This window comes from Sporothrix brasiliensis (assembly GCF_000820605.1).
Source record: "Sporothrix brasiliensis 5110 chromosome Unknown Cont15, whole genome shotgun sequence".
In the NCBI taxonomy this organism is placed as follows: Eukaryota; Fungi; Ascomycota; class Sordariomycetes; order Ophiostomatales; family Ophiostomataceae; genus Sporothrix; species Sporothrix brasiliensis.
This window is the reverse complement of record NW_024467134.1, coordinates 1,183,906-1,195,758: the sequence shown is the minus strand read 5'-3', so window position 1 is coordinate 1,195,758 and position 11,853 is coordinate 1,183,906. Positions and strand designations below refer to the sequence as shown.

At 55.7% G+C, this 11,853-nt stretch overlaps 1 protein-coding gene across 1 annotated transcript; it reads right to left on the bottom strand.

Moving 5' to 3' along the window:
* Positions 1 to 542: 542 nt before the first annotated feature.
* Positions 543 to 5,180, bottom strand: SPBR_05492 (transcription factor; the record flags this gene model as incomplete). The annotated part of the gene is made up of 1 exon (XM_040763756.1): positions 543 to 5,180. The coding sequence occupies one exon, from the start codon at positions 5,178 to 5,180 to the stop codon at positions 543 to 545; it is 4,638 nt and encodes a 1,545-aa protein (XP_040622132.1).
* Between the last annotated feature and the right edge of the window lie 6,673 nt (positions 5,181 to 11,853).

The window sequence follows — 11,853 nt, the reverse complement described above, 5'->3', positions numbered from 1 at the left end:
CTGGAATATCACGACACCGTAATTTCACGTCAATTTCCCTGCCTCGTTAACTTGACATCGTCATCTTTTCGCAAACCCTCCCTTCTTCGCCAATGCAACAGCGTCGCCGGATTGCCCAGTGGTGCCAGGGAAAGGAAGCCTGCTTACCAGAATGGCTGGCGATCGCTTTAGTCTGGGTGGCCATTCGCCAATGACGTCACCCCATCAGCAGCACTATTGGGGTGCCACGAACACATCGGTGCCCGCTACAGCTACCACGGCGGTCTAGGCCTCCGCTTCACGACAACACTCAATCTTCCTTCCCAAGCCCTGGCTCACAGTTCACGCCTGTCTCATATCCACACGCAGCGGCCGCATACGACAGAAAGACAGTGGCTTGTTTTGTACTGAAACACACATTCGCTCGCTATTTACACGCGCCCTCGATTCTTCACCAGTTACTTTGTGCCGTCTTATAGCACAGGCCAGAATAGAAGAAAAAAAAAAGACAAACCAGTTGGTCCAAAAGACCTCTGTACTTGAATCCAATCACAGTCTGCCCATCAGATCATCGATCGTCGCCATTCCTGGTCGTCCAGTGCGCGCTGGTCGGCGTGGCAGCTCCCGCAATAGTCGTCGTGCCAGTGTGCGAGGAGAGCCATGCGATTGTCTGTCTTGTCGGTTTTCTTGTCTTCACTCTTCTTGTCTTCGCTCTTCTTGTCCTCGCTCTTTTTGTCCTCGCTTCGCTCGCCAGCCGCCCGCTTCGTGAGCATCGCCTTCACCTGGTCACACCGCTGTGCCTCGTCCGCCAGCCAGTTCTCCCACTCCGACTGCACCATCTCGCGCTCCACGCTGTTGACCACCCGCATCGCCACCACCAAGTCGTGCCGGTACGACCCGAGTTTCTGGCGTGTCCGCCGCAGCCGCTGCGCCGTGGCCCGGCTCGTCGGTGACGACAGGAGTGCGCCGGCATCCTCGTACGGCGCGTCCAAGTCCGTCGCATTGGCAATCGACAGGAATGTAGAATAGCAAATGCTGTCTTTGTCACTACGACGGCCGCGTTGCGGCGTGACCGCGTCGCTGCGAGCGTGCGACGCCGCCTCCAGATCACTGAGGTAGATCGACTTGCTCATCATGACATTGGGCCCGACGCCCAGCTTGCGCATGTACGTCGTGGCGTGCCGCTCGGTCCACCAGGCGGCGGTCTCGCGGGACGAAAAGACGAGATTGGCCGCGACGCTCAAGCCCAGCACGGCCAGCAGCAGCCGGTGCGCCGAGGCCACGCGGAACAGAGAGCGGCACCCCGCAAACGCCCACATGACCAGGCTGGTGACGACCGACTCCATGAAGCTCCGGAACGTCTCCAGCAGCATCTCCGTCAGCGTGCGCGGCTTCATTTGCGTCGCGTTGCGCTGCTTGCTGCCCGCGCCCTCGTTGGGCGCAAACTTGACCACCTTGGTCTGCTGCCCAATGTTGCCGTACACCTGCATCGCCCGCTTCGTGCGGCTGTGTGCGCCCAGCTTGCGCACCTCGTCCGTCGCCACCTCCGCCAGCTCCTCGGCGTCGCGCGACGCGTCGTCGAGCGCCTGCCGCTCCACCAGGTTCTTGCTAAACGCCGGCGGGTTCGACCAGTCCACTTTGACATAGACCGCCAGCTTGCACTTGGACTTGGCCACGTGTGTAATCACAATCTTGGTCACCTGCTTGAAGGCCGTCGAGTGCGGCAGGTGCCACGCCGTCTTGACGTGCGAGACCACGTACGTCACGTGGTCCTGGAAGATGTCGATGGTCTGCTGGTCGGCCACATTCTCGTCTTTTTTGCGTCCCAGCATGTCGACCGCTTCGACTCTGAACAAGAACTGCCGCGTTGTCAAGCCGTGGTCCGACAGCACCCACGGCCCCTGCTCGATCTCGCGCGCCTGTCGGTCAAAGTACAGCTTGGGGAAGATGAAGGACTTGTCGCCAAACAGTACATGGAAGCACGCTTTGGCGCTGATTTCAAAGTGCCGCTCCGCCACCTTCTTCTGCATGTCGTTTGGCTCGAACACGACCGGGTGGGCCGGCAGCTGCAGCTTGCCGAGCGTGCGGCCCGTGTGGGTGGCCGTGGCCAGACCGCGGCTACCCGTGCTGGTGATGCGTCGACCGCCGCCGCCATGGCTGTGGCTCGAGACACTGCGGTGGCCCCCGTGCCGTGCCAAATGCAAAATGTTGCCGTGCTCGTCAACGGGCGACGCAAGCGACAGCTGGTCCCAGCTGGCCACGCTCGGGCTCTTGCGTCCGGTCGCGTCCTCGTCGTGCACAATGCTCTGCAGCGCGACGAGAATGTCCGACACGCCCATCGGCTCCGCCGCCTGCAGGTCGTCAATCAGCAGGTTCAGACGCGCCTGCAGCACGTTCATGTCCTCCAAGAACGTCTTGATCGTAATGCGCGTGAACCCCGTCTCGTTCATGACGTCCTGGCTGAGGTGCAAAAAGGTGTAGTCGCAGTCTTTGCCCGGCGCTGACGTCACTTCCGTAATTAGATCCAGGCTCACCGCGTAGGCCACCACGAGACCCATGCTCGTGCTGTAAAAGTACATGTTGTCCGACGTGACGTAGATGCGGCCGCTGCCCACCAGACCCTGGTTTGCCGTGCCGGCCTCGGACGCGCTGGACCACGCTGCGTTGAAGACCAGCACCAGCTTCTCAGAGAGCGGTACCGACGGGAACAGCAGGCGGAACTGCGCATGCTGCGTGCGCAGCTCAGTCGGGTAGGTGGGCGGGAACGTCTCGGGCGCGCCGCGGTCGTTGCTGCCTCCGTGGCGGGCATCGGCCAGCTTGGCGGTGTCGACGCTGACAGTCTTGCGGTGGCCCGAGGCGGGCGTGCCAACGGCAGGGGAGCCGACTGTCGGCGTGCCGGGCGAGTTCAGCACAGACAAGTCGCTGTTCTCAAAGGCGGCCGCATCATTCTTGTACTCGTTGCCCTTGGACACAAAGCTGTCGCCCCATGGCTGGCTGCCCCAGTAGTTGGCCAGGATGCCCGACGGCAGGCCGCCGATATGGCTGGGTCGGCACAGGACGCGCTCGTTGCTGGCATTGACGGCGACTTTGCTCAGAAAGGTGACGAGCGGGGGCTTGGCAAACGTGATGGGCGCCAGCAGGCCGCGGCGCGTTTCCAAGGGGGACAGCGTGGCGCCGCCAGGTCCACGCTGTTGTTGCTGCTGCTGTTGCGGGCCAGGAAGCGATGCCGGCGCCTGGCCAAGAGTCACGTTGGCAGGGAAGCTGGGCAGCATACTGTGGCTGGCCGAGATGAGGCTGGCAATACCCGGCGGCTGCTGAGACAGATTTGACGAGGACATGCCGCCATTGGTGCCGAGGCCACCGCTACTACCACTATTGCCGGGGCTGTCACCGAATTTGTCGGCGCCGGAACCAAAGGTGGCCTTGCGGTGCATATCCAGTCTCTGCATGATGCGGGCGGCGTGCTCTCTGCCGCTCTCTCCTTCTTCGCGCCGCAGCTCCTGGCCCAGCATGGTGATGGAGCGCCGCGGGGGCACGGCCGAGACGTCAAAGCTATTGCGCGCGACCAGCCCCGCATCGGGTCCGCCGCCGGGGACGGGCAACGTACCGGAATGGCTCATGGTGAGGCCGGCGCCGCTATCGCCACGTTCGCGGTCTCCGCCGCGCTCGCCACGGTCACGATCGCCACCGGACTCGTCCATCGTGCCGAGCTGGATAGCATCGAGTGCGCGCGCAGAAAAGTCGGCGACCGAGGGTGGGGTGATGGCAAAGGCCGGGTCCACGCCGCCCAGAGGCGTGGCGGCGTTGTCGCGGGCCATGCTGGCCTCAAAGGCTTTACGCTTGGCGACTTCAAAGACCTCGAGCCACTCGGTCAGCTGGCCTTGGGTTTCGGCCTGCAGCATGAGGTTCTGGCTCTTGGTCTTGACCTCGAAACAGAACCGGCGGTCTTCCTGGACGGCCGGCTTGGCGCTGCACAGCAGCACCCCAATGTCGTCGCCCTGCAAGACGCCCTGGGGCCCCTGTACCAGGTAGCCAAAGATGCCGTCGCGGCAGTAGAACCAGCGGTGGAGCCAGTTGACACGGGCGGGCTTGCCGGTGACAGTCCGGAGAAACAGCCAGCCCTGCTTTTCGGAGATGACGGCGCCCGGTGAGCCCGCCGAGGAGGGGGCCACCGCCGACGGCGGGCCCCGCGACCCCAGGAACGGTACGGTGGACGCGCTGTAGTCGTCGAGCTCGCGCGAGGGCCGGATGGTGGCCAGCGTGGTCTCGCCAATCTCGCGCCGGGACAGCTGCAGCTCGCGCTTGAGGGGCGCCTCGGCCAGCTCAATGTCCTTGGCCCAGCCGCGGATGCGCTCCATCTCGGCGCCCCACTGGGTGGCGCTGGCGAGGGCATTGCTGGTCTCGCGCGTGCGCTTCATCTCGCGCCAGACCTCGGCGGACACGCGCGTCAGCAGCTTGTCGAGGCCGGACCGCAGCTGCGGCGCCATCTGGCAAAAGTCCATGGACGCCTTGAGGTACGCGCGGCGGGTCTCGTACACGGCGAAGGCGTCCTCGCGCAGCGCAGAGGGCTCTTTGGCTTTGCTCTGTGCGACGTAGCGGGCGAGGGCTGTGTCGTATGTCTTCTGCGCATGCTCGAGGATGCGGCGGGTCTCTTTGAAAACGCGAATGTCGTTGTGCAAAAACATGCGAATGGGCTCGGCATTGACAGTATCGAAGCGGCGCAGCGCGGCCGACACCCCGGTCCACCAGTTGCGGGAGCCATCGCTGACGCGCTTGAGGGCCAGCAGGGTGTGGTCGGCGTCGATCACGCCGTCGGCCACACCGGGCGGAGGCACGATTTTGGACAGGTAGGCATGGATGGTGTCTTCGAGGCCGGCAAAATCATGGACGAGTTTTGCGGTGCTCTTGGCATAGCTCTCGAGCCAGCGTTCGATGCCGTCGACCTGCTCGGCGAAAAGGACAGCGCTGGCGCGGAAGGAGGGCGAGTCGAGGGCGGCCTCGTGCAAGCTGACGGCAACGGAGGAGCGCGGCGCAGCGCCGGTCGAGGATTTGACAGAGACAGCTGGTGGCCTTGTGGTGGAGGAAGAGGTGGTCAGGTTGGGTGTCGTGGGCGCGGGGGGGACGTTGGAGCCGTTGCCGTTGCTGATACCGGCCGGACGTGCCGCCAGCGACTTTGAGACGGGCGACCCAGGCTCCGCCATTGCGTCTCGTGCGTCTGGCGATGGAGAGATGAGAGGATTGACTTTCGATGAAAAATGGAGGGCGGTCGACGCCGGAGAGATGTGTGATTCGGGTCAAATCACTCGCCAGCACCCGTACCGTCGCACATGGTTGTCGTGAGGAGGCTGGGAGGTGTTAGGAGACGAGGTCGAGATAGGGGATGGAGATGGACTGCGTCGACAATGCAGCTTGTCGACGACGGTCATCAATTAGCGATGATGCTTTTCGTTGTTTTCGCTATTTTCGCTATTTTCGTTGTTGTGGTCGTGATGTCGTTTGGTCCTTCCGTAGTCGCAATCGCCGTCGCTGTCGGAAAGCGCGGATGCGATAGGCCGGCAGTCGTGGAAGCTACGATGGAGGCCGGGGAGTCGTGTGTTGACCGAAGCTTCCTAATCCGTTCGCTCACGCTTTGTTTCAGGCTGTGGGACACACTGAAAGGCAGGAGCTCTGACGTCGCCCGGGCTTAGCTTACTGTAATCTTACGGGGCCTCTGCAAATTCTTGGCCGCGATCTGGCGGTCAGGTCACGTGCGCATTTGATTCCAAACTCTCAACTATCACAACTGTCGGCAACCAGTTTTCACTCCGAGATGTTTTATAGCACGAAATAGACATGACGATGTTTACCAGGTATATGATACATCGCCCAGTCTTCAGCCATTACGCCTTCTTGCAGAGCTGCGTTTTTCAACAGATAGCCAAGCCTTGCTGCACTCCTTGCTTCGGCCAGTCTTCAAAATGACTAAGCAAAATCTACTGGCCTAAATCTACGAAGTTCTGTGCACTGTCAGGTCGCGACTGTGGAAATGCCCGTCCCTGGAGTCGAGTCGTGGAGGTTAGACAGACTAAAAATATATCCAGGAATCCCACAGAAAGGTTTCCTCTCTCATCTACCGCATCGATTCCCCTGCATGTGTCTGACTCTCGGTTGTTTAGTTTGAGCCAAATTTGCGGGCTCGACAAAAAGAGGGAAAATGTGGCGAGGCCGATGGGAGTAAAGGCAAAGCACAGGAGAGAAAGCGAGGCAAGGCGAAAAACACAGTGAGAAATGCCAATACCAATGCAGTCGGGTGGAGCATCCCCAAAGCCAGGAACTGGGAGTGAGGCTGGGTGCAGGTAGCGGGCCGGCAAAACGTTTGGTGCAGCTTTTGGAGTCCAATGTATGCGGACCTCTGGGCCTATTCCTGCTGAACCTGCAGATGGGCTGGCCGGCTGCCTCCCACCAAAATGCAGAGTGCGTCCATGCAGGGACAACGCAGCAACAGGCGGCATGAAGGCGAAGACCGTGACCGAGATGTGATCTTACGAGAAGACTTGATGAACAAAGCTATTGAACAAAATCTTACAAAAATATAAGAAGAAAAAAAATCTGAATATTAAATCCATGACGACCCTTGCTAGTGGCTTCTCCAGCTTTTTGTTCCTTTTTCTGGTAGCTCTGCCTTCGTCTTACGGTCGGGCCTGGTGGACTGCATTACGGCTAGGCAGACAGATAAAGGAACATTGGTAGAAATAATAATATTAAATAAAAAAGAGTGTAGAAAGAAAACACGACGCAGAATCAAGGCGAGAGTGGCAAAGCGCCTGCATTCCTGACAGCCATAAAAAGCTTACGACGTACGCCAAAGCAGGGCCAGGGTGGGCCGGTCTAGTGAGGCCGTGATATTGGATGTTTTTTCTCGTTATTCTCCCATCATTTTCTCGTCTGTCTCGTCTCTCTCGTTTTAGATCCACTCCCTTCCTGCCCGCCAACAAGATCGGCACCACGAGCAGGATCAAGAGGCCATACTCCGTACAGAGTAGCATAGTATTGGGCCAGACTGACAATGGCTGTTGCCCCAGTCTGGCCTCGACTGTGCATCGTGCATTCAGCTGGTCATGGATCAGGGACACGTTTTGTCTCGTACGGAGTCACTGGGCCAGAAGCGGTTGTCCGGGCTTCCAAGGACGGAGAGAGCAGAGCAAACGCGCAGCCATCTGTCTCCAAACACCTCCAACTCGTCAGATGCAACATGAGGACCAAACCAAGGCCGTTGATGGCCGACCAACCTGGCCAGTCATCGGGCCAACATGGCCTGCCCCTGGGCGGTGCATATCGATGGAGTGTAATACTATGTAACAATGATGCGAGGGCGTGTCATTGTACGGGGCGTAGTTGAATTTGGTCAGTGGCCATTGGTGCGAGGGCGTGTCAACTGTCATCAATCTGTACCGGCAAGAGGCATTAGGGAAACGGGGTGTATTTCACAGGATGTCCTTTGTGGCTCGCGTTGCTCGCTTAAATGAGGGAACGAGGGAACGAGGGAACGAGGGAACGAGAGACTGACAGTGTATGATGGCCGATCACGTCCCATCCACCTGTATATCACGTACATCTCACTGGACCCCGGCAAACGGCGGCAGATGCTTGAAGATGTACGATCAGAAGTCGAACTGCTAAAGGACGGTCGAACAGTGAGCATATCTCCTTGAACTAGGCGCTGTTGATGGTGACTGGCGGCACCTCACGACGAGACGGGGAGGTAACAATACCACAATGTCGGAAACTGGCCGAGAACAACTGGTGAGACGAGAGAAGCTATTCCGAGTCGAGTCACGAAGCAGCCGTGCTCCTTGGACGTTGCGCCGGCCATACTATCCCACCCACTGTCACCACTATAGATGAGGACATCGTTTTGACCTGTCAAGGGCGTCATAGCAGGAGGAGGAAGCAATGAAAGGGGACAAACAGAGTCACGTAAAAGGGTTGTAGGATTTAAGATGCAGCATATACTATTCGGCTTCCATGTTTGGAAGGAACGGTAATGGGTGTCATTCAATCACGATAGGAAGGCACGGTCGGTCATCGTGAGGTTGACAAACATATTACATCAAGATATGGCAGGCAGAAGGAAACCCTTACTTAGGACGTAACATTTGTCGACCGATGGATGACGAGAGTACTGTCTCGTGAAGTAGATGGAGGCCCTACAAGTTGTCGTCCTCCAGGTGAACGGCATCTTGGAATGAGTCTGCATGTTCGATAATGTGCGTCAACTATCGAATCTCAACAAACGTGACCAAGACGCAAGATATCTACATGTTTTTGACTTGCGCACGTAGCTACAGTATTCATAGGGTCGAAGTTACCCATTTCCTACTTTTAAAAGTAAAATCATGCTTGTATTCAAGAGCACATAATTTTTCCAGACAAAGCATTTTACATTGTTTGGGATACAAAGCATAATGTACATCCTCCGTGTACTTGAACGACATTAGATTCTCTCTCTCACTTTTATTCCGATTCGTCCTCATAGACCTCCATCACTCATCAAACTCATGATTGAAGGGAATTGTACAGCCGATCTTGTCGATGCCATCCTAGTAAAAATTTCGTGCTCAACTCATCACGACGCAATTACACTGGAAATTCGAATAAACAAATACATGAGAATTTAATGGTCGACTCGGAGGCCGATTGTTGCTGAGAGGTCAAGCCATGGTGACTGTGGCTTTCCTCTTTAGTGCTGATCATGCGGACTACAGCCCTGGCACCAAAAGTCGCCCCTTTCACAGCGCGGCCCGTAAGGGCAATCCCGGGCCAGAGTGTGGTGCGTGCACAGTATCTTACCTTCCGTACGGTGGCCGCGCAAGGGCCACTCAGCCTGTATTTCTGTCGCCCCAAAAGAGGCAACCCGCAACTGCGCGGCTGGCAGCATGTGATCTTTTCTGGAGAAAAACAGGAAAACTCAAAGGGAATGGCAAGCATGGAGAATATGAAGGCGGAGAGGACCATGAAAAAAGATCAAAAAAGATCAAAAGAGCAGACACTCACATCGGTCATTTGCTGTCGGCTGCATGCTGTCAGCTCGGCAGGGTCCATGATGGGCGGAAGAGACCGAAAAGGGGACACAAAAAGTGGTCAAGTGACTGCAAATGGGTCCATTTCGAGGCAGTTTCCTGGGTCAGTGGGCCGTCACGAGTTGTCAGGAGCATGATACGCTGGGGACGAAGGGAAAAGCAGAGCGATGTTGGAGAAAATCCAGTTGCATGTGGCATTATTCTGTCGAGCTTTCGTTTTCATTCTCATTCGTTTTCATTCCCCTTTTCGGTGGTGTTTATTGTTTTTATTGTTTTTGTCCTATTTATTCCTCACTCCGATTGCTTGTATTCCCTGTATCCTCTGTTCCGGCTTCCTTTTACTCGTCGGCAATGCGTCTGCCTAGAAGAGCAAACGCAAGGAAAGTCGTCGTGAATTGCACCGCCTCCACTGCAGCTTGCAACACTACAGTAGCTAATCTACATACTCGATTTCTCAGGACGTCTCACGAGGCATCAAGGCTATGTGTCCTCCTTGCGTCGTATTCTGCGTCGTATCCTGCGTCTTCTCCTGCATACTCCGACAGCGGTTTCTGCTGATGCCTTGACCGCAAAGCCGGAGCCGGTCAACAGGCGTGTATCCTCCTCTTGTGTCAGTGACAGCCAAGAACCGGTCGGCGACTGTAAATTGCAACGCATTTATCGGCCATGTTCAATATAGTGAGTGCATTCACGAATGTACGATTGCCTGTTGTCGCTGATGTCGTTGTATATTTATTTATTAGCGCCTTTGAAAGTTGCCGTTTAGCAGCATCTAGTACAGCATGTAGTGTGTTCCTTCCAGGGAATCCCCTGTTTCTTCAGCGTCTAAGGTTTGTTGGTTGGTGTTAGTGCCCGGGGCGAACTCGGTGTCAGTTTCCACGCGGGTCAAAGTGGAAAAAAAGACAAATTCGAGACGGGATTGTGGAAGGGAAACGCTGGTTCCGACCTCAACGTCGACCTCGACTTTGACGCGTCGTTTCCCCTCACTCGTTTAAGAACTGACGCTTCGTTTTGATGCAGCCTGCCTTTACTTTAAAAAAAAAAAAAAAAAAAAAAAAAAAAAAAAACCGGTAACTCCTTGCTTCGTACATTTGTTCTTTTTTGACTAATTGTTTGGTTCCTGTTGGATGTCTGCATGGACAAGAATTCGCCACACATGCACAGCCCCCTGGATGGTGGGTGACCTGGTCGACATCGAGCCGAAACACAGGACCTGGTGGCATAACGATACAAACAACAAGGAAAAGGAAACGCAAAGGGAACAGAATGGTAAAACAAAGAATAGAAATGGTCTCGATCATGGGAAAACGCCACCCAGTCCATTTTTTGCTTCCCTGTCCGTCCTCCCTGTCTTTCTTGTCTTTCCCCGGTCCAAGCTCGGCTCTTGCTTTCCTTGTTCACAAGGTGGATTGCTTTGAGCCGTACCACTGGGATTTAGACCGGGTCATTTGGGCACGGAGCATTGTTTGATTTTGGACGTAACGTGTACGAGGTGGTGGCTTGCGGATATTGCATTTTTGCCTCTCACTTTATTTTCCCTGGACATCATCTCGTCTGGTGCTGCATTTTCTCGGCGCAATAAGAACCAAGACGATCGCGGTCGGCGGTCGGCGCAAATTTTAACAAAAAGTTAAGGGATACATACTATGCAATACACTTTGAGCTGTCGTTCTAGACACCCATAACCGTCACCATTGGACGCCATCCGCTGCCATGCCGTTTGATGTAGAGTCACTTTCCCATTCTTCCCCATGTCCCTTTGATGACAGCTCCTCTTCACCGCCGGTCTTTTCCTGTTTGAGACATTTCGGTCTCTTTCAGTCGCTCAAACCACATTATGGAGGCTGGCCGGGCGTGTTTGGTCGAACGTGATCAACAGACGCGCTGGGACCCGGGATTGGCTGTTGCTTTCGAGACTGTTAAATAAGGGGGGGGTAACTAGACGAAGAAAGGAAAAAAAAAAGAAACTTGAACCTGAAAACGTGACGGCTCGAACGGGAACTACAAGACCGTCCCGTCGGCTTCCCTGGAACGGACACTTGGAGTCAGCCGAGAAAAGAGCAAAGAAGGAAAAGAATACCGCTGGCTGATCTGATGGGGCTGGTGGAAGTGGATGAAAGGACACCATAGGCAATATTTGGCTTGCAATTCTTATTGGTACACTCCAGGAACGTACTACGAACTATGATTCTGTGCTCTAGTTTGTTTATTTCATCTTTGCCCGTTATCAAAACGGTGCCATTTTCCTTCATTGCTCATCAAGACAAGTACGAAAGCTGACAGCCACATCCATGATCGGCCAGGGGCAGTATGAGACGACCAAAACGGAAGTGGCCGGTACGCGAGAGTGAACACAAGAGTGAACACGAGAGAGAAGGGGCAGAGAGAAGGGGTGTGTTCTTGAAGACTTTTCTCTTTTTTCTTTTCCTTCTTTTACTCAACCTTAAAGTTCTTTCTCCGTCTAAGTACAGAAGTTGGACCAGCGGACACACGCCCCTCCCATTTTTTTGTTACCATTTTAGTGTCCGACGTGTTGTGCGCCATTGGCTGGAAAAGAATTTCAAACAACCAATCACAATACATAGAGGCTCTGTCATGGACAAGACCAAAGACAGATGGGCCCTTTGGGACACCATTTTCCCACCAAAATGGACACCAAGAGACGGCAGGCTCACCGGGGTCAAAGACGACAAGGGTCACTTCGCAGTCTCATTGGTGGATGCGTCTTTTGCGACCATCTTGCTTTCGGATGAGGGTGAGGGCGAGAAGAAAAGGGAATATGGCCGATGTCTTCTTCCAGACTCGTTGTTTACCG